At 45.2% G+C, this 23,558-nt stretch overlaps 1 protein-coding gene across 1 annotated transcript in view; it reads right to left on the bottom strand.

Moving 5' to 3' along the window:
• The window catches only part of ADGB (androglobin), a 738,031-nt gene that overhangs the window by 393,056 nt on the left and 321,417 nt on the right, over positions 1–23,558 (bottom strand). Inside the window, exons 14-15 of the mRNA XM_030198035.1 lie at positions 15,830–15,875; positions 5,535–5,697 (exon numbers count right to left, since the gene is read on the bottom strand). Of these exons, the coding sequence (XP_030053895.1) occupies positions 5,535–5,697; positions 15,830–15,875 (209 nt within the window). The remainder of the gene's footprint in view (positions 1–5,534; positions 5,698–15,829; positions 15,876–23,558) is intronic.

The raw sequence follows: 23,558 nt of genomic DNA, 5'->3' as shown, positions 1-23,558 counted from the left end.
CACGCTCCTCTCGCCACTGTCACTCTTCCCAGTCCTCTCTGTGCTGCCACTCTTCCTAGTCCCGCTCCTCTCGATGCTGTCACTCTTCCCATTCCTCTCACTGCTGCTCCTGTTCCTCTCACCACTGCTGCTGTTCCCAGTCTTCAAGCAGCAGCTGGTTCTGCTGCTGCTCTAGCATATAGATCTGCCAAATCTCAGATGGTGTGGCATCTGTCACGGGTCCCTGCCCACAAAGGGTCTGCTTTCCCCAGGAGGACTCTGCGCAGGCCGGTCCTGCATCTACTCCTTGCTGAGGCTATCCGGTTGCTCTTGTGTTAGGACAGGCATTTTCAGTTCCTGCTGGCTGCTGCCAGTCACCATCAGCATGCTGCTAATATCATAACACTACAAAAAAAAAACTGAACAGGAAAGGGACCCTGTTAGTGCTGCACTTGTTCCCTGTGCTCTGTGTCTGTAGGTTACAGATAAAAAAAAACCTCTGTGAACCACTCAGTGGATGGTGACCCTCACTCCACGCACCAAGTCTGACAATCCCACCATGCTGCCACCAAAAAAGGACAAAGGTCTGTGATGAAATGCCTAGTCACCTGCCTGGGGTTAACCCACGGCCACTTAGAGGGTCTATCCCCAGCACAGCTCCGGTCTGCCTGCACCTACCGCTTGTGCTGTGCCCTAGCACCCTCCTCTCACCGACTGGGTCACAACCAACTCTGAGCGAGTCTCCCACTCTCCAATTATCCCCAGTGATTTCTAGGTTACTGGAGCCACACTTCCAGTGGTCCCACATTTCCCAGAAAGCACTCACAGACCCAACACACAAACCACCAGGATTCTTTATCGGTCCAGACAAACACGGCGAACAAACAATTATGTTTCTTTTAAAAAATATTGAATGGTTGATCAAAATAGTGCAATTGACAAATAATAACAGGTAACTGAAACAAGGATCAATCGTAACACTAACTAAACACTTGCATACTTCCTAGAAAATACCTGGGGAGATCAGAGCATATGTTTGTTCACAGAGCTTCAGCAAAAGAGATCTCGCTCTCCTTCTCCCAGGCTGAAACTGAAGCAACAGTCAGCCACTTCTGGGTAATTTCAAAACTCCAGGCCAATCAGAGCCCAGAACAGTCAAGTTTCAAATAAAAACTGGTTACATCACTACAGCCACGTCCTATTATCTGTGTGCCAAACAAAAGAAAGAGAAGCCAGTCCTCTGTAACAGCTTTAAGCATAATCATGCACCATCTGCTGGCCAAACTGGAGAAATACACTTCAGACATATTTAAAAGACAGGAAAATATGCAATACATTTTACAGGCTTAAAACACACTGTTTCTTCCCAGTCACATATTGGGCTTTTGCATGTCAGCAGTAGCTTGGGATATAGCCAGGGTTATCAAATGCAGGGCATGCTAGTAGCTGCATTAATGCTGGCTCTTTTATGATGCATACAGTTGCACAAAGCTATCTAGCAACATGTTTGGGTTACAGACACATTGGGTGGCATGTGTAGTTAACTTGGTGGGGCCCTGGAACCTGTGTGAAGCATACTGAAGCAGGAGGTAAGGACAAGGATCAGCAGATGGCTACTGCAGCAGAGCCTTCCTTGTTCACACAGTCTGCACATTAGAAGCTACGAGTTTCTGTAGGCTTATATGACTCCATTGCCAAGCTGGCATGGCAGAAGACACAAATGAGGTGGATCTATCAGTAGCTGCTTTCTATGCTTCACATGCGCCTTAGCAGATTATGGTAAAGTCACAACTTGCTGTGTGCACTCAATGGCGTAATATGGGTTTCCTGGCATGTATGCTATTGTGGACTGCATTCCTGGGACTCTGGTATAGCTATTTGTAGGCTTGTAATGGCTATATGTTGCTCTTCCAGCTCATAACATCTTTGTAGGAGTGCTATGATGGGTAGGTGGGTGTGAGCCATCCATCATGTGGCTGTGTTAGTTTTTCTGCTTTGGTGCCACCATTTCCATGCCTCATCCAGTTATAGATTTCTGTACTTATGCAGCATAAAGATGGGGCTGTGTATTGGCTGCATGTTGTGGGTCTGTGTCTGATATGTTACGCCTATACAGAGATATTCATCATTCTGCACTGAGTTAGTTATCTGTACTTCACGGGGGTTTGGGTGTCTGCCTAGGATCCTGGGCTGTAACAGTGGTAGGTGGCTTTGGTGGTTGGCCACCTGTGTTGCAATTACCTGTTGCACATGAGTGTACTGCAAATAGGTCTTGCAAGGGTGATGCCTGGCTGTAGAAGTTGCAGCGTGAGCTATGTGTTGCCTATATCAGTTACAGATAAGGTCTGTGACATGTACTTGGTAGCCATGATGCTACTACACCCGCAATGTACCATGATATGCAGGAAAGCGTTTCCTGATGCATCATACCAGGTGAGGCTGTTCTCTCCTGGTAACCTACTAGCATTTCTTGTGAGCTTCTGTCTCTCCACACTATGAATCATCTGCAAGAGAGATGTGACATTGAACATGTTTAGTGTGCACAGTCACTTCCCATATACACATCCCTGCCTCCATTTGATCACCTGGCCCTTTTTATGACAATCCAGGTGAAAAAAAGGAAAAAAAGTGGATCCACCACAACTTCCACAAAAGAAGCAAGCACAAAACGAAGGAGTGAAAGCAAAACAAATTATAAATGATCATGTTTTGTTTTCACCCCTTCGTTTTGTGCCTTTTTCTGATAATTCCATGACAAGGGACAGGACTGCCATCTGTTGTTTCTCGGCTGACTGCTGTATCATTTCTATATGTTGAGCCCGATATTCAAACCATGGAAGTTAGCCCAGGGCTGCAGAGGGGAGGGGTGGGGGGGCAAAGGGGGGGTGGGGGCCCGGTGCCAGCAAGCTTCTTCTTGCCTGCCTGCTTCTGGGTCTGTTCTCTCCTGCTTGCCACCCAGGATCCTAATGATTGCATTAGCAAGATATCATGTTAATGCAGTCATCCGGGTCCTGTCTCCTGGCACTGTCAGAAGCAGGACAGGACAGACCGTGGGAGCAGTTGGGCAGGAAAAGGCTTGTCGGCGCCAGGTCTGGGCCCCCCCCCTTGGAGGCAGAGGCAGAGACAGAAAGGTAAGTTGGTAGGCGGTGCAAGTGTGTGTGTGAGGGGAGGGGTGCACGGTGGTCCGCCAGTTCTTTCCTAGGCCCTGCTGTGTCTCTCTGTGGTCCTGAGTTAGCCTGGCTAACTCCCGCTGTCAACATTGAGCCTGAATATTCAATGTCGGGCTGTTTCCAGTAACCAGAATTGAATATCCAGTTTATTTTTGGCTGGTTCATACTTTACAGGCCAAGCTGATATTCAGTGCTGGCTGGTTCATTTTGAACCGGCCAAAGATAAGCCTAGTATTCACGTGGCCAAATATGGCTGCCAAACTTGCACTGAAAATTGGCAGATAGATGGTTATATCACGCAATATAACCGCCTAGCAGCTAATTTTCAGCAAGTCATAGCTGGCCATGTCTCACTGAAAACTCACAGATAGCCAATTATGGAGCATTTAACAAGCCAGGTGCCAATCCTGGCTAGTTAAATGTTTTTCAATATGGGGGGGGGGGGGGGGGGGTGCTGTGTTCTCATTCCTTCCATGGCACACATGGTGCATGCGAGTTGATTGGGAGCTATAACTGTCTTCTATATATGGTACAACTTTCCCATGTGACAAGGAAGTGGTGCTTCTGCCAAATATTACAGTTTGCATGAAGCTTACAAGACATTTTAGGAGGACTGCAGTTGCTGCCATGTTTCATGATCCCCTCCATCTCCAGTGGGTGGGTGTGTGTGGGGCGGGAGGGGGGGGGGGAAGTTGGAGGAGAGCTATGTGTGTACCAACTAGCGTATGAGCACTATTTTGGGCCAGAGCTGGCAAACCTGTGCCTTTTTCAGCATGTGTGTGTTTGTATCTCTTGAGGGTTTCACCACAATGTTGTCCCCTGTCCACCCAAGAGCCAAGATCCTAAATGGAGAGGTCTAGGAAGTTGGACCAGAGACCAAGTACTTACCTATAGTAGCAAAAACGCAGACTTGAATTGCTTGTATAATGCGGGGAGCAAGGTTTGGGAACATTGACTTTGTATACAACTGTGATATTAACAGCCATGGTGTGGAGGACAGCACAGTAAGGTTATGATATGTGAAAGTCCTGTCCGAGGGGAGGAGGCTGTTGGACTGGGACCCCAATGCTCTATAAAAAGGGGATCAGTCCCATACTGCATGTTAAATGAGAATTGTGGGAGAGGAGCGGCGGCAAACCCCACACCCGAGCTTGGAAGAGGCTGATTGTTGGTGGAATTTGTATAATGCTGAGGAAGGAGTAGAGCCTAATTTGCATATTACCTCAAAACCAGTGAACCAAGGATGTTTTCCCATCCAAGGTAGCCTGAAGGCTGAAAGAAAGATCAGCAGAGCATGACTAGCAGATGGAAAGAAGGATCCTGCTCTAAGAGGAATACCAGAAGGAAGCAGTCGGTGAAGTCACCCTGAGTTAGAGAGGGTCCAATAGATAAGACCCTGCGAAAATGTATCTGTTTCTAAGCAGCAAAGTTCTATAAGTAATCTGAATCCAGGGGCTCCAACAAAGGGCTCAGGTCCCCAAGTTGGACAAGGCCTCATCATACTATATAGAGATTCATATAGATTCTGTTTTGCTTTTATTGTAAATTTTTACACACAAATCAAAAAGCTTCATATTTCCCAATAACAAATCTGTCTGAAATTCTGAACACTGCAAATCATTCTTTCTAGGTGTTTCAGGTAGTCATAGATTTTCAAAAGCTACTCCAGCTATTGCATAAAGACAGACTCTTGCTTAAAATTATATTAGCACTGCAAATAAAATGTCACCATAGTTTTTAAGCAAGATTACAAGGCATAAAACTCTCTCACTCTGGACTGGTATTGTCTGTTTTCTGTAGTAACAGAGGTTCCTGTTAAAACAATTTGACAGTATGATATCGCAAATGCTGTTTCTATATTGCTGAATTTACCACAGGCCATGATGTTTTTCTCTTGAGGCATTTGTAAGAAATTTACTGAATTTTCCTCAGAAAACAAATCTGGCACACAATATCTGGCAATAAACTCTAGCACCTCACACCTTGCCTCCTTCCCACAAACAAACACACACATGCTCATGCATTTTTATATTTTGCTATAAAATATAATAAAAGTTAATATTGCTTTTCTCAGTTTTTGGTTGTTCTCAGAAATTTCAGCGCAAGTACATAATTATCAAGATGTACTGCATTTCCTTATAAACTGATAAAACTACAAGACAAATCATTTGAATTATTATCCTGTACAAAGTAAATAGCAAAGCTTAATAAGAATAACATATTAACATAATGCATACATGCATTTGATAATATATTTTAAGTTATTAAATCTTTTCAGTGAGCATAGTCACAATGAGTAAATATTTGTTGGCATGCACTACAAAAGCAAAAGCAATTTGGTAAATCTTAGTATTTGAAAAGAGGAACAAGTCTGTTCTTTCTTACTGAAAACATTTGCAGAAAGCTTCGAAGTCCATCCAGGTCTCTTTGATGACAGTTTTAGCATCGAAAACACTGCTTTCATCCGATTTATCCATCAACTGTAGTGACTGACTGGCTGAATCAATTATATCCCCATCAAGAAGTGTATATTCATCATAGTCACTTGCTTAAATAGAAAGAATAAATATAATTTTATTATGCATAGAATTTCTACAAACAGACTGTAATAACTGTTTCATTTTAGGAAATTCCATAGAAACAATCATAATAATATGTGAATCCCTATTTTCTAAAGGATATTTATGTAAGAATTGGAATATCCAGGTCAGGATGTTCATAGTTACACCCAGTATTTTACGAAAGGCTCTGTTGAATGCAGTGCTTTTTGTAAACTATACATAAGAACATTATCATATACATGTGTATTTGCTGACATGAATGCAAACAGAAGAAGAACCAATCTCCACACCAAAAGGAGCACGAAAAACAGGAGAGATGACTTTATTTGCTGACATGTACAGCAGGAACAGTGACTTCACAAATCTACATATTCAGAAAAAGATCACCATCGCTCAGCAGCGTCTACGTGTAAGAGCTGGCAATTTATACATGGACGTGATGATTTTCACTCTATCCACATATAAAAGCTGATAATTATAACATCCATCGGCTAGACACATAGATATAAGAGAAGCCAATTAAGGAGCGAACCCTTGAAAGGCAACTTTTAACATTTTTAAAGACAATACAAAATACTGTGGAGTAAAGAAATTACTCGTTTCAAGCCCTGATTTCAAGTCACACCTTGCAGAAACTTATGTATGCTCTGGTGAAGATGTACATGCAATGGGAAACTTTTTCAAAATATATTTGTATTCCCATTGTAAAATGGAAACACACATTTTTTGGCCCACCAAAACCATGCCTCCCTTAGAATGTGGAATCTTGGGGCATCTACATACGTAAATAGTGACATTTTGAAATCACCATTTAGACATGTTCGCAATCTACATAGGCAAATCCTATTATTTACATACCGTGTTTCCCCGAATATAAGACACTGTCTTATATTAATTTTTGCGCCCAAAAAGGCGCTAGGTCTTATTTTCAGGGGATGTCTTAGTATTTCGGGGAAACACGGTTGGCCCACCCACCTTCCCTCCGTCGCTCCTGCAACTACCGGTAACCCCCCACCCGAGATGGCGCTCCCACCCGAAGTCGCCGGACCCCACCCCCCTCTGTCGCTCCGAAACTAACCTGAACTTAAGCCTCCTTTCACTTTCCTTCCAGTTCGCAGGAGCAGCAGGGCAGGCCTCTCCTTCCTTCCGTGCCCCACCCTCGCCTGACGTTACGTTACGACAGGCGAGGGCGGGACACGGAAGGAAGGAGTGGCCTGCCCTCCTGCTGCTGCTGCTTGCTGCGAACTGGAAGGAAAGTGAAAGGAGGCTTAAGTTCAGGTTAGTTTCGGAGCGACGGAGGGGGGTGGGGTCCGGCGACTTCGGGTGGGGGCGCCATCTCGGGTGGGGGGGCGACCTCGAATGGGGGCTTAGTTTTGGAGTGACGGGGGGGGGGGGGGGCCCGGCGATCTCGGGGGGGGGGGGGGCGACCCTACTTACCTTTAAAAGAAAAACTTTGCTAGGCCTTACTTTCGGGGGAGGCCTTATATTTTCCAAGGGCACCAAAAACCTCGGTAGGTCTTATTTTATGGGGATGCCCTATTTTTGGGGAAACACGGTATATAGATGCTGTACAACGCTTCTAAAATTAACTTCTTATTTAAATATGAGAGCTTTTTAGTACAATATAAAACAAAGAATGCCTGAGTTTAGTTTTTAGAACTTCAGGTCGCTGTATTTACAGTACTTCTCGTGAACAAAGAACTTGTACTTCAAAGAAAAGTTAACATTTTCTTTTTATAAGGAAACTTTTGACTGTTCAGTAAATACAATTATTCTGTGTACTTTTTCAAATATATTTCATAAAAAGCAATACTGCTTGTGGATGGGGCTATGCTCTCTGTCTATTTGTAGGTGTGTCTGTATTTGTGTATGTACAGCCACACAAAGCAAGAAAGCAGAAAAACAGAGCTACAAGTGTGGCAGTGTGCTAAGGGCACACCGTTGAAAGAAGAAGACCTTAAAAAATACTTCTCCCACAGTCTCTTCACTCCCCTGAACACATGGGGGTCTATTTATTTGGCTGCACACGATGTTTAATGCATTAAACCCCATATTAGGCATGAGGGCAATTCTATAACAGTAGACCTATATTTAAGTGCCTTTGGCTGCCTATCCTATAAAGGAAAGTGGGTGCTTACTCTCCTTTATTGAATACTAGCATAACAGGTAAAATATGTGCCTATAATTTAGGCACAAATCTACGACGAACCAGGGTATAATCAGGAGAGAGCAAATGAGAGAACAAACAATCCAGAATCTAATCAACTACTTTGAAAATATTTTTATAATAAATGGAGAAATCTCAGAGTAAAGACTCCCCCAAACGGGACTATACAAAGTGTAAAAGCTTCTCGATCATGGAATATCTCCAATGTTTTCTTCTTTTTATTTCATGTGAGCAATAACCCTCATGTGCTCCAAAATAAACAATGTGCTGTTTAAAATATCTGGATATGTTCCCTCATTTGCTCTATCCGGTGTCTTGCACCTGAACAAACGCTACTTGTCTCATGTAAAAAATATATATATAGTTCTTGCTTTTACGTTATCAAATGTTATGATGTACTATCAGTCACTGTAATATACTATATTTTCATAGCGCTGTATAATGAGACAAAACTTATGAGTCAATGGTCCGCCTCTATTACACCTTACAGCTTGCATTGACCTCTCTTCGTGATCTCCAATATTGCAGCGCCGCTTTTCTTGTTTATAAGCTGCGACGTGCCCTCTCTGTAAGCTGTCCAATATTTCATTAGGCGTTTCCACACTCTGTTGTGTATTGTCCCTTTTATTTTCTGTCCATACTTTTCTGCCGCTATCAACCTCCTCAAGTTCAACACTGCAGGAGCACCTGCCTGAGAGAGGTACGTTTTTTCAGCTGTTTTCATAAATTACCTTTGAAGTTCCTGAAGAAGTGAAAACGAAACCCTGCAGTGTTGAACTTGAAGAGGTTGATAGCGGCAGAAAAGTATGGACAGAAAATAAAAGGGACACTACACAACAGAGGGGTGCTTGCGCCTTCTGTACCGTCTGCTGCAGCGGAATCTGGCCCTTCACCTGTGGTGAGGTCCCCGACCTCGGTGCCGCCTACGGCATTGGCGTTAGCTGCCACCCAGGTCAACTCCCCTTCGATGTCAGTGCAGGAAGCTTCACCGCAGTCCAGGTGGGCGACGACTGCTCTGAGGGATGTCTTGTCCAATACTGAAGATGAGCGTTCGTGGGAGGAACAGGAAAATCCCAGATACTTTTCTTCTGATGAGTCCTATGGGATTCCTTCTGGACATTCCCCTCCACCAGAAAGGAGACTTTCTCCACCGGAGAGTCAATCCTTTACCTCCTTTGTCATGGAAATGGCTGCGGCTATTCCCTTCCCTATGGAGGTTGAGGATAAGCCCAAGGCTGAGATGCTCGAGGTCCTGGATTATCCTTCTCCGCCTAGAGAGGCTGCAACGGCTCCTTTGCATAACGTACTGAAGGAAGTCCTTATGCGAAACTAGTCGTTCCCTCTGTCTAATCCCGTGATCCCGAAAAAAGCTGAATCCCAATATCAGATCCACGGTGAACCTGGATTGATGAAGTCTCAGCTACCTCACAATTCCATGATGATGGACTCCGCCCTCAAAAGAGCCAAGAGTACTAGAGACTATGCCTCTGCACCCCCAGGCAGAGAATCTAGAACCTTGGACTCTTTTGGGAGGAAGACGAATCAGGCCGCTATGCTCGCTGCCAAGATCCAGACATACCAGCTCTTCACAAGCGTCCACTTGCGGAACTCGGTGAGGCAACTGTCCAGCTTGGTTGATGCCGAGCCTTTTCGCCAGGTGGTCAAGCAGCAGAAGGTGTGTCGAAAATTCCTGGCCAGGGGTACATACAACACTTTTGATGTAGCATCCAGGATCGCTGCTCAAGGTATAGTGATGCGCAGACTCTCATGGCTGTGTGTCTCGGACCTGTATCATTCGGTCCAGCAGCGGATAGCGGATGTTCCTTGCCGGGGGGATAACCTTTTTGGTGAGAAAGTAGAGGATGTAGTTGACCAGATCAAGAAGCATAATGATGCTATGGATTCTCTATTCAGCCGGGCGTCTTCTACTACTACCTCCTCATCTAGGAGGTTTTTTGGGGGGAAGAGGAGGGCTCCCTATTCCCATGATAGGCTTAGGTACACTCCTGCTTCTCAGCAGCCTGCCCAGGCTCAGCCCCAGCACGCTCGTTCTCATCAACAGCGTGCGACTAAGGCCCCTGGTGCTTCCCAGCAAAAGCAGAGGACGGGCTTTTGACTGGCTCCAGAGCAGCATAGCCGACATCAAAATGTCCGTACCGGACGATCTACCTGTTGGGGGGAGGTTGATGTTTTTTCACCAAAGGTGGCCTCTTATAACCTCCGACCGGTGGGTTCTTCAAATAGCCCAGTTAGGATACACCCTCAATCTGGAATCCAAACCTACAAATTATCCACTGGGAGTTCATTCTTACAGCTCCCAGCACAAGCAAGGTACTTGCAGAGGAACACTTCGCCCTTCTACAGGCCCAAACGGTTGAACCCGTTCCACCAGGGGAAGAAGGGCTGGGATTCTATTCCAGGTACTTCCTTGTGCAAAAGAAAACAGGAGGGATGCGTCCCATCCTAGACCTAAGGGCAATGAATAAATTTGAGGACTGAGCTCCCGGTGGGCAATTTGGAGGTTTTGATTCCAGATTGAGAGCGTACCCGAACTGGACTATTTGAAGAACCCACCTGTCGGAGGTTATAAGAGGTCACCTTTGGTGAAAAAACATCAACCTCCCCCCAACAGGTAGATCGTCCGGTACGGACATTTTGATGTCGGCTATGCTGCTCTGGAGCCAGTCAAAAGCCCGTTCTCTGCTTTTGCTGGGGAGCCGGAGGGGCCTTCGGTGCACACCGCTGACGAGAGCAAGCCTGCTGGGAGCGAGCTTAAACAGGCTGTCGGGAGGCAGGAGTGTACCTACGCCTATTAGAGGAATAGGGAGCACTCCTCCTCCCTCCAAAAAACCTCCTAGGAGGTAGTAGCAGAAGGCATCCGGTGGGAGAGAGAATCCATAGCATCATGATGCTTCTTGAGGGTATCAACCATATCCTCAACCTTCTCTCCAAAAAAATTATCCCCCCGGCAAGGAACATCCGCCATTCGCTGCTCGGTCTTCTGATCCAGGTCCGAGACACGCAGCCATGAGCAGCTACTTGGAGCTACCTTGAGCAGCTACTCGGGATGCGGCAATAAAAGTGTCATAGGCTCCCCTGGCCAGGAATTTGCGACATGCCTTCTGCTGCCTGACCACCTGGTGAAAAGGTTCAGCAAGCTCGGGAGGGAGAGCGTCAACTAAACTGGACAGTTGCTTTACCAAGTTCCGTAAGTGAATGCTGGTGTACAGCTGGTAGGTTTGAATCTTGGCGGTGAGCATTCCAGCCTGATACGTACGCCTCCCAAAAGAATCCAAGGTCCTAGACTCTCTGCCCGGGGGCACCGAGGCATAGTCCCTAGTACTCTTGGCTCTTCTGAGAACAGAGTCCACCACCATGGAATCGTTAGGAAGTTGGGCCTTCACAATTACAGGCTCACCATGGACTCTGTACTGGGACTCGGACTTCTTGTTGACAACTGAATTAGAGAGAGGGCAGGACCAATTCCTCAACATCACTTTCCTGAGTGTACTGTGCAGGGGGGGCCATTGCAACCTCTGCATGCAGAGAAGGATAATCCAGGACCTCGAACATCTCAGCCCTGGGCTTATCCACAGCCTCCGTGGGAAATGGAATGTCCCGAGACATTTCCTGCACAAAAGATGAAAAGGTAAGACTCTCAGGTGGAGATTGTCGAACCAATAGGCGGAGTAGGATCAGACGGAAGACCCTGAGAATCTTCCTCCAAAAAATATCTGGGATCTTCCTCCTCTCCCCATGAGTGCTCCTCTTCGGTATCGGACAGAAGCTCTCGAAAAGCAGCCTGAACCCGAGCCTGTCTCGACTTCGAGGATCGATGTCCTCGTGGGGGGTGTCGAGAAGTGGACCCTTGCCTGGACTCCGGCGAAGCTTCCTCCACCGACGTCGAGGGAAAGTTGACCCGGGTGGTAACCGGCTCTGCTCCGCACAGGAGATGGGCCAGACGCCGTCTCACCGGTAGATACCAGAGTTGCAAGCACCTCTGGTACCGAAGCAGATGGACGAATCATCCCTTCCAGAAGACCTGGAAGCATGGCCTGGAGACACTCATTGAGGGCTGCCATCGGAACAAGCTGCGAGGCCGGTACAGGAGTCGGCGCCAGAATCTGAGGGGTTTCGAGAGCCGGTACCTGGCTGCCAGACGACCTACACATCGGCACCTCGTGAATGGAGGGTGAGCAGTCCTCCCGGCGTCGATGCTTCTCGGGTGCTGAATCTCTTGGCTCCCCGGAGCTCTTGGTACCGTGTCTGGAAGGAGATCGATGGCGATGCTTCTTCGCCTTCTCTCAACGTCCGTCATCGACACTCCTCGGTACTGATGAGGAGGACGTGGAATCCTCACGCCTCCTCGGGGCCGGGTCCGACTCAGGGCGGTCCCGGGGGGCCTGCATAGCAGTAGGCCTCGAGATGGGCGGAGACCCACTCGATGCCTCGCTGCTCCCAGCTCGACGTGGTCTCTCGGCAGCCATTACCTGGACTCTCAGTGCTGCTTCCCTCGACATCGATGTTGATGCCGCCGGTACCGATGCCGATGTCGAAGGACCGGACTGATCTGAAAAAAGCCTCTCGCGCTGAGCCTCTTGAGCCACCTGGGTCCTTTTTACATTAACTTGCACAGCTTATAAGCAGCTGGAAGATGGTCGGGCCCAAGGCACTGGAGACACCAAGCGTGAGGATCGGTAGACGAGATGGTCCGCTAGAAGCTGCTGGGAGTCCTCGATGACATGGGAGGAAAAATAGCGTTCGCAAAATTAAACAGCTCGATGGTGCCAATGAAAGAGGCACAAAAGAAGGAAAAAGGAACGCGATCGAGCAGCCTGAATGCGGCCGCGACGAAAAAGGAAAGGAAACTTAAAAAGAGGAGAAAAACTAAAGAAACAAAGGGAACAACTTTGGTTGTTTTGGGTTTTTTTTTAAATTTGAAGAAAAATAGAGAAAAATAAAGAAAAAAAGGGAAAAACATGGTAAACGCGACAAAAGTCCCCTGGGCCGAAAATCACAAGGAGTCACAAAAAAACGCAACCCCTTCGCAAAGTGGAAAAAAGAGAACTGAGGGAATGGGCAGTCACTCGCGCATGCACGGTGCATTGTCCCCACACCTGTCTCGTCGCTTCTAAAAGTTTTAAAATTTTTTCTTTTAACTCCGGAGCTCCTGGGCCTTCGCAGAAGATGACCCATGCATGATGATGCCCAGCCTGCTTGTCCTCAGAGAAAAAAAGATACAGTGTGTGGAAATTGTCGTAACTTTGAAATATTTTAATATCTGTATCATATCACCCCTGCCTTTCCTTTCCTCCAGAGTGTACATCTTCAGGTCATCAAGTCTCTCCTCATATGTCTTGCAATGCAAACCCCACAACATTTTGGTCACTTTTTCTCTGAACCAATTGAAGTATTTTTATATCCTTAGCATGATGGGGCCTCCAAAAAACACAATACTTCAAATGGGACTTCACCAATGACTTGTACAGGGGCGTCAACACCTCATTTTTTACGCTGGTTATACTCCTCTCCATGTGACCAAGCATCCTTCTGTCCATGGCAACTGCCTTGTCGCATTTGTTCGTCACCTTGAGATCCACAGACACCATCACTCCCTCTCCTGAGATGTGCGTATCATTCTTTCTCCTCCTATCTCATACATCTCCTTTGGATCTGCATCTCTGCGTTTCTTCATATTCAATTTTAAATTCTTCTAATTTTTGGAGATCTTTGCTCATGGTTCCTACTCCCTCCAGGGTATATACTCTATTGGCTTTGTGTCATCCACAAAAAAGGAAACTTTTCCTTCTAACCCTTTAGCAAAGTCTCTCACAAATATATTAAACAGAATTGGCCCCAGCATCAACCCCTGAGGCACTCCATTACACACCTTTCTTTCTTCCAAGCAAATTCCATTTACCACCATCCTCTGTCTCCTGTCAGTCAACCAGTTTCCAATACAGCACACCACTTTGGGTCCTAAGTTCAGCCCTCTCAGATTATTCTAGAGTCTTCTGTGAGGAAATGTAAGACCTTTATCCAGTTCTTTGGTCACCCAGTCAAAGAAATCAATCAGATTCATTTGGCAGGATTTTCCTTTAGTAAAGCCATGTTGCCTCGGATCCTGCAACCCACTGGATTCTATAAAGTTAACTATCTTTTCCTTCAGCAAAGACTCCATTATTTTTCCTACCACCGACATGAGGCTTACTGGCCTATAGTTTCCCAATTCTTTTCCATTCCCGCTTTTGTGAAGAGGAACCACATCCACTATACTCCAATCCAGCAGAAACTCTCCCATCTCTAAAGATCTATTAAATAAATACTTAAGAGGTTCCACCAGGATTTCTCTGAGCTCCCTCAGAATCCTGGGATGTATCCCATCCGCCTCATACATTTGTCCACTTTCAGATTTTCAAGTTGTTTATAAACGTTTTCTTCTGTGAACAGTGCAATATTCAGCATTAGTATCCAGGCATAAAAAACCTGCTGCAGCTACCGTGTTTCCCCGAAAATAAGACACTGTCTTATATTAATTTTTGCCCCAAAAAATGCACTAGATCTTATTTTCAGGGGCTGTCTTATTTTTCGGGGAAACATCGGGATTGGATCGGGGTTGGCCCGCCCGCCCTCCGTCGCTCCTGGAACTAACCTTAAATGCCTCCTTTCACCTTCGCAGCAAGCAGCAGCAGGGCAGGCCACTCCTTCCTTCCGTGTCATGCCCTCGCCTGACGTAACGTCCGCAAGGGCGGGGCACGGAAGGAAGGAGAGGTCTGCCCTGCTGCTGCTTGCTGCGAAGGTGAAAGGAGGCGTTTAAGGTTAGTTCCGGGAGTGACGGAGGGTGGGTGGAGGGGGGGCCTGGTGGCCTCGGGTGGGGAGGCGGCCTTGTCCGGCTCTCGGCGGCCCTGCTTTCAAACAAAAATTTGCTAGGTCTTACTTTCGGGGGAGGCCTTATATCTACCAATTCAGGAAAACCTCTACTAGGTCTTATTTTCGGGGGATGTCTTACTTTCGGGGAAACAGGGTAGTGGTTAAAATAATGCTGACTGCTGCAGGTTGAATTTCAAATAAATCAATAAATAGCTGGTGGATAGACTGTGCAGTTTTTATCTACGGCATAAATATTCACCCAGAAACGGTCAGCGTTTTTTGGCCACTGCCAGTGTTATGTTCGGATATTCAATGCCGAGCCACGTCCAGGCACCGGCACTGAATATCTGGGTTTCTGCGGCCAGCTTTCCCTTATCTGGTGAAGTAGGATACTCAGCACTTAACCGCCTAAGCAAAACTGGACAGTGTTTTATGTAGTCTAATTTGTCCGGTTAACTTAGTCGGCTCTGTCCCTAGACCGCCCACAAAATTGCCAGCTTCATGTTTGGCAGCTAGTGCTGATATTCAGTGGCACTAATTGGTTAAGTGCCGCCAAATATCAGCAGATAGCCCTGCACAAGTGATTTAACCAGCAAGGAGCCTCTCTTGCTCAGTTAAATTGCTTTGAATATCCACCCCTATGTTTTTCTGTTTACTTTAAAATAAGAAGTGAATTAATTCACTGAATCTCTTTTCTCATCTAGGCCAGGATGTACAGTATTATATGAGACTTTCACAAATCTCTGGTGAGAATGCACAGATTCATATACTGCTCACAACAGGACAAAGAAGAACAGGAAAATCCATAGCAGGCTATCTGTTTGTCTTACAGAAGCAAGAAAATAAAACAACTACATTTAACCACAGTAACAAAAGATTAAAGCTTATCTATAGCTGCAGAAAACAAATACAGTCAAATCTCTGCGAATAAAATAAAAAAATACAGCAAAACAGTGATGGGAAAAGAGAAAAATGTAATTCTGAAATTAAAGTCATGAATCTATTAAGTTTCTAGGTTCAAAAATAGACTATTTTCTGAAAACTTTAACTGTTATCAATATCAACACAAATATACTCCTTACCTCTGCTAGGTTGTCGTATGTTTAGGAATTCAATGTCAGAATCTTCCTGTTCATAAAAAAGTACAACATATAGTATAACACCTTTGAATTCTACAAAGGAACATTTATAAACAGTTATGAACAATTTTGTTCTATTAGAAATACAGGTCGTAGAGGAAACTAGAATCTTTACAGCTTGTGATATCTTTTAAATGACCATCAAGAACAGCAAAAAAGATGACATTTGTAAAATATGAGTTTTAGAAATAGAACCTTTGTAAATAGATTTTAGAAACTCATGTGCTACAACATATATATTGGCCCTGGGAAAAGCAATTTTCAAAACTTTCATCTTGGATAAACAGTTGTATGCATATAACAAAAGCTCATCTGAGTATTTTCTTCCTGGGGGTAAACAATACTTGTACTGTAGACAGTGCTGTACTTTTGTCTGCAATGGAAAAGGGAGGTCCTGAGTAGGATTCATTAAGGGAGGGAAAGTACATGAGGGGTTTTCATTTTGCAAGCCTCATATATACTTCCATTGATATCTTGTACTCTCAGTCACAGGATTTCCAAAATAAACTTGCAGTCTGTCAGATTGCATGCCCTAAGTATAATTTACAAATTGCTCTGTTTAACAATATTACAACCTATGAAAACAGTAATATATAAGTAGAGGCCAACCATAACTGCTTTTTTTCAATTTTGGTCAAAACCGAAACAGACAACTTTGGGCTGAAACTGAAGCCAAAATTCATCATCTGGTTTCTGCTGAAGCCAAAACTGAAAACTCAAGTTTGAATGTGTGAATGTGAATCAGTGAGGGCCACAACAGATTGTCAGAGCATGCAGTTTGCATCCTTCTTCTAAACCTACAGTATCCAAGCCGGAATATAATTTAAATATAATTTACATAATGAAAGACCATTGTGGAACTGGTTAACGTAGGGTTAATTTCTTTTAAATTGAAAAATAGTAGAAAATGTTGTTAATTTATAAAAGACTAACTTGTTCTCTTAGCCTTCACGCTTTACCTCACGAAGGACCAATCAATGTCAACGTAGATTGTCTAGGCACTGCAGATATAGCCAAAACATAAGCTGACTGTTGAGGAATGTTTTCTTACCCTTTCTTAGGCACCAAAGTGATATATTTACTGTCCTGGTACTGGCCATCTGTATTCTAACCTCTATCTTGTATTTTGTTATTCCTTAATAGAATGGATACATTACATCATCTGTCATTTAAGCTATAAAATGTAACAATTTTGTAGGTTAGTTCAGGAGAACCTACAAGGATAGCAATGTCCCTCCTAGTTATTCCTCCTTGTTAAGAAGCTAATGGAACTCTAAAATAAATGACTGGTTTCACTGATCATTTGTAGATTGGCAATTCAACAGCATATAGTACAGTCTTGCTTATCCGGCAAGGCCATGGTGACATAATGATGTGTGCAGCTTCTCTCCCTCTTTTTTGGCATTACACTCAGACAAACAGTAGCAATTTTTGGAGCAGAGACGCAATGTTTTTTTTACCCTGGGACCCTGCTTTCTCTGCAAAGGGCATTTGATCTGAGACCCTACTTTCTCTGAAATGGTCAGTCAAAAAAGGAAAAAACGTTTTGCCTATAGAGCAGAAACTTGAAGCTATAAGAAGAATAGACAAGGGTGAAATCAACCCAAAAACTGCAAATAAACTTGAAGTGGAGCGAATAACTGTTATTGACTGGAAAAGACAAAGCAGTAAGCTGGAGAAATGGAGAAGATGAGAGAAGCTTTGCTCTTATGTTTCACATAGCAAAGAGAAAAGGGCATGCCAGTATCAGGGCCAATATTGCAAGAGAAAGCCCTGTTTTTCTGAAAGGAATTCAATACAGGTGACCCTGATTTTGCTGCTACTGTTAGGTGGCTTGATTGCTGGAAAAAAAAAGATATAGAATAAGGCAGCTCAATATTTCTGGTGAATTTATCACATTCAAATCAAAATTTCATTTTGTTATTAAAAAAAGGAGGAGATTCAAGGGACCAGATACACAATTGCGATGAAACTGGGTTAAATTTTAAAATGTTGTCAGCAAGAACTCTTGCATCCCAGCTCAAAGCATCAGTTCCTGGTTATAAACAGAGTAACGGAAGAGTGACTATACTAGCCTCTAGCAATGCAACTGGTATGTATAAATTACAACTCACTTTCATTGGAAGTCCAAAAATCCAAGGGCTGGCTCCTGCTGCACTTCCAGTCTCCAACAGGAACCAGAGGAATGCCTGGATGGACACAGACATTTAGTTTGTCAGGGAATTTGTTCCATCAGTAGAACAGTTTTTGAAATTGCTAAACCTGCCTTGGAAAACGATCCTTCTACTGGATAATGCACCATCTCATCCTGATGAGGATGAACTGAGAAGTGCTGACAGAGTGATTTTTCTTTCTCCTAATGTCACATCACTGTGTCAGCCAATGGACCCAGGTGTACTAGAAACTTTAAAGAAAAACTATTGCCGTAAGCTTCTAACCATGCTTGTTTGTGCACTGGATGAAAGAAAGTAAACATTAAAGTTGTTATTTATTGGATCACTCAATCATGGGATGAAATCAAAGCACAAACCCTAGCAAAATCATGGAAAAAGTTAATTTCTGAAGATGAAAACGAAAAAGGACATGACACTGAACACGAAGCAGCCGAGGAAGATGATCTCCTTCCTTTGTTACAAGAAATACTGGGCTTGGAGAATGCTTGTGAAAATAACATAAAGGAATGGATGCAGAAAGAAGAGGAAGAAGAACTAACTGACAGTGATGTGATTGCTATGGTGAATGGGAGTGAGATCAAAGATGATGCTGATGATGAAGACAACTCAAGTAAGCCTGCAAATAGACTAGATAAAATAGTAAAATTCAGTCATAGTGAAGGGGTCAAGTCTACTGAGGTCGCACTGGCTTATGGAACAAGAGGAAGTGACTGCTACTGATGTTATGTTATTGAGATGCTGGCGTGACCTCACCATAAGAAAGAGAAGTACAGCGACTCCATTATTTTTCCTACCACCGACGTGTGACTTACCGGCCTGTAGTTTCCTACTTCTTCCCTGCCTCCGCTTTTGTGAAGAGGGACCACATCCGTAGTCAATCCCATGGAATCTCTCCCCTTTCTAAAGATCTATTAAATAAATCTTTAAGAGGTCCCACCAGGACTTCTCTGAGCTCCCTCAAAATTGTAGAAAAGCTGAATTTCTATCAGTTACATCATTTTTTAGAACAGAAAAAGATTTTGGACCATTGTCAGTTTGACTTTCGTCCAAAATATTTGACAGAAACTTTGATGATTTCAGTACGCAATAGCTTAAGAGCTGGTTTTGATAGGGAAGAATTTTATCTTTTAGTTACTCTTGATATTTCATCAGCCTTTGACACAGTTCATCATGGACTACTGATTCAGAGCTTGGAATCTTTGGGGATTCAAGGAAAGGTTCTGAATTGGTTCTCTTCCTTGCTTAGTGATAAATTTTGTTGTGTTGATATAGAGAAGGATATTTCCCCATGGGTGCCTCAAGGGTCAACATTATCCCCAGTGCTTTTTATCATCTATATGCTTTCTCTTTGTAAGCTGTTGGATGGATTGGGGTTATCACATAAGTCCATACACCATTATTAAATGGACTTGGGGGAAATCCACTATTTCTGGGATAAGCAGTATAAAATGTTTTGTACTTTTTTGGGATCTTGCCAGGTATTTGTGATCTGGATTGGCCACTGTTGGAAACAGGATGCTGGGCTTGATGGACCTTTGGTCTTTCCCAGTATGGTAATACTTATGTACTTATGTATGCTGATGATATTCAATTTCTTCTTCCTATCTCTGATTAATTTGAAAAAATATTATAGATTCTGTTGTTCTGTCTGCAGATTATTAATACTTGGATGAATGCTAACAAATTGAAACGGAATATCTCAAAAACACAAGTGTTGATCTTTCTTACTCTTCTTCAGAGGATTTTCCTGTTGATTTTAACAGGTGGTGATATTGTTCAATTCAGCATGAGATTAAGTATCTAGGTATTGTAACAGACTCTACCTTGTCATTTCAGTGAAAAAGATCTTTTTCAAGTTAAGTGAAGATACAAAAATGTCTTCAGGTATATTAGTGAAAGGAGGAAGACAAATAAGTGAATTGTGAGACTGAAAGACGCTGCGAACCGCTATGTAGATAATGATGAAGAAAAGCAAATTTGCTAAATAGATACTTTTGCTCTGTATTCACAGAAGAAAATCCTGGAGAAGGACCGCGATGGACTGGCAAAAGTGCAAATGAAAATGGAGTAGATATAGCACCGTTCATGGAATAGAGTGTGTATAAACAACTTGAAAAGCTAAAGGGGACAAAGCCGTGGGACCGGACGGGATCCACCCCAGGATATTAAAGGAGCTCAGAGAGGTTCTGGCGGGTACTCTTAAAAGATTTGTTTAATAAATCATTAGAAACAGGAGAGGTTCCGTGGGATTGGAGAACGGCGGATGTGGTCCCTCTTCACAAAAGTGGTGATAGGGAAAAAGCTGGAAACTACAGGCCAGTAAGCCTCACTTCGATTATTGGAAAAGTAATGGAAGCGATGCTGAAGGAAAGGATAGTGAATTTCCTGGAAGCCAATAAGTTGCAAGATCCGAGACAACATGGTTTTACCAAAGGGAAATCGTGCCAAACAAATCTCATTGAATTCTTTGACTGGGTGACTAGAGAATTAAATCAGGGATGTGATATAGACATAATCTACCTAGATTTCAGCAAGGCTTTTGACACAGTTCCCCACAGGAGGCTCTTGAACAAACTGGACGGGCTGAAGATAGGACCCGAAGTGGTGAACTGGATTAGGAACTGGTTGACGGACAGACGCCAGAGGGTGGTGGTAAATGGATATTACTGGGCAGACTTATACGGTCTGTCCCAGAGCCGGTGGTTGGGAGGCAGGGATAGTGCTGGGCAGACTTATACGGTCTGTGCCCTGAAAATGACAGATACAAATCAAGATAAGGTATACACAAAAAGTAGCACATATGAATTTATCTTGTTGGGCAGACTGGATGGACCATGCAGGTCTTTTTCTGCCGTCATCTACTATGTTACTATGTTACTTAACTGTAGCAGGTATTCTCTGAGGACAGCAGGCTTTATATTCTCACAAGTGGGTAACGCAATCCCATGTTGCCCGGTCTGGACATGCTTATGACATGCTTAACAAAGCTTTGTCGAGAACAAGACATGCTCCAACGCACATGCTCAAGTGCCTTCCCACCCTCTGCGAGAGTGAATGATACATACCTGTAGCAGGTGTTCTCTGAGGACAGCAGGCTGATTGTTCTCACGACTGGGTGACGTCCGCGGCAGCCCCCACCAACCGGAAAAAGCTTCGCGGGAGGTCCGCACGCGGGGCACGCCCACCGCGCATGCGTGGCCGTCTTCCCGCTCATGCGTGACCGTTCCCGCCAGTTGAATGACAAGCAAGAAACAACATGAAAACGCAACTCCAAAGGGGAGGAGGGAGGGTAGGTGAGAACAATCAGCCTGCTGTCCTCGGAGAACACCTGCTACAGGTATGTATCATTCACTTTCTCTGAGGACAAGCAGGCTGCTTGTTCTCATGACTGGGGTATCCCTAGCTCTCAGGCTCACTCAAAACAAGAACCCAGGTCAACAGAAATTGACCTACGAAGAACAACTAACTGAGAGTGCAGCCTGACCAGAATAAATTCGGGTCCTGGAGGGTGGAGTTGGATTTACACCCCAAACAGATTCTGCAGCACCGACTGCCCGAACCGACTGTCGCGTCGGGTATCCTGCTGGAGGCAGTAATGTGATGTGAATGTGTGGACAGATGACCACGTCGCAGCCTTGCAAATCTCTTCAATAGTGGCTGACTTCAAGTGGGCCACTGACGCTGCCATGGCTCTGACACTATGAGCCGTGACATGACCCTCAAGAGCCAGCCCAGCCTGGGCGTAAGTGAAGGAAATGCAATCTGCTAGCCAATTGGAGATGGTGCGTTTCCCGACAGCGACCCCTAGCCTGTTAGGGTCAAAAGAAACAAACAATTGGGCGGACTGTCTGTGGGGCTGTGTCCGCTCCAAGTAGAAGGCCAATGCTCTCTTGCAGTCCAATGTGTGCAACTGACGTTCAGCAGGGCGGGTATGCGGCCTGGGGAAGAATGTTGGCAAGACAATTGACTGGTTAAGATGGAACTCCGACACCACCTTCGGCAGGAACTTTGGGTGGGTGCGGAGCACTACTCTGTTGTGGTGAAATTTGGTATATGGAGCATGAGCTACTAGGGCTTGAAGCTCACTGACCCTACGAGCTGAAGTAACTGCCACCAAGAAAATGACCTTCCAGGTCAAGTACTTCAGATGACAGGTATTCAGTGGCTCAAAAGGAGGTCTCATCAGCTGGGTGAGGACGATGTTGAGATCCCATGACACTGCAGGAGGCTTGATAGGGGGCTTTGACAAAAGCAAGCCTCTCATGAATCGAACGACTAAAGGCTCTCCAGAGATGGCTTTACCTTCCACACGATAATGGTAAGCACTAATCGCACTAAGGTGATTCCTTACTGAGTTGGTCTTGAGGCCAGACTCCGATAAGTGCAGAAGGTATTCAAGCAGGTTCTGTGCAGGGCAAGAACGAGGTTCTAGGGCCTTGCTCTCACACCAAACGACAAACCTCCTCCACTTGAAAAAGTAACTCTTTTTAGTGGAATCCTTCCTAGAGGCAAGCAAGACACGGGAGACACCCTCAGACAGACCCAACGCAGCAAAGTCTACGCCCTCAACATCCAGGCCGTGAGAGCCAGAGACTGAAGGTTGGGGTGCAGCAACGCTCCGTCGTTCTGCGAAATGAGAGTCGGAAAACACTCCAATCTCCACGGTTCTTCTGAGGACAACTCCAGAAGAAGAGGGAACCAGATCTGACGGGGCCAAAAGGGCGCTATCAGAATCATGGTGCCGTGGTCTTGCTTGAGCTTCAGTAAGGTCTTCCCCACCAAAGGTATGGGAGGATAAGCATACAGGAGGCCGGTCCCCCAATGGAGGAGAAAGGCATCCGACGCCAGTCTGCCGTGGGCCTGTAGTCTGGAACAGAACAGAGGCAGCTTGTGGTTCGACTGAGAGGCAAAAAGGTCCACCGAGGGGGTGCCCCACTCTCGGAAGATCTTGCGTACCACTCTGGAATGAAGCGACCACTCGTGCGGTTGCATGACTCTGCTCAGTCTGTCGGCCAGACTGTTGTTTACACCTGCCAGGTATGTGGCTTGGAGGAGCATGCCGAACTGGCAAGCCCACCGCCACATGCCGACGGCTTCCTGACACAAGGGGCGAGATCCGGTGCCCCCCTGCTTGTTGGTGTAATACATTGCAACCTGATTGTCTGTCCGAATTTGAATAATTTGGTAGGACAGCCGGTCTCTGAAAGCCTTCAGTGCGTTCCAGATCGCTCGGAGCTCCAGGAGGTTGATCTGCAGATCCTTTTCCTGGAGGGACCACAGACCCTGGGTGTGAAGCCCATCGACATGAGCTCCCCACCCCAGGCGAGATGCATCCGTCGTCAGCACTTTCGTGGGCTGCGGAATTTGGAATGGACGTCCCAGGGTCAAATTGGTCCGGATGGTCCACCAGAGCAGTGAAGTGCGGCAACTGGTGGAGAGGCGGATGACATCTTCTAGATTCCCGGTGGCTTGAACCCACTGGGAAGCTAGGGTCCATT

Source organism: Microcaecilia unicolor, chromosome 3 (assembly GCF_901765095.1).
Source record: "Microcaecilia unicolor chromosome 3, aMicUni1.1, whole genome shotgun sequence".
Lineage (NCBI taxonomy): Eukaryota > Metazoa > Chordata > Amphibia > Gymnophiona > Siphonopidae > Microcaecilia > Microcaecilia unicolor.
Note: the sequence above shows the minus strand (reverse complement) of the source record. Positions and strands in the feature narration are given on the sequence as shown.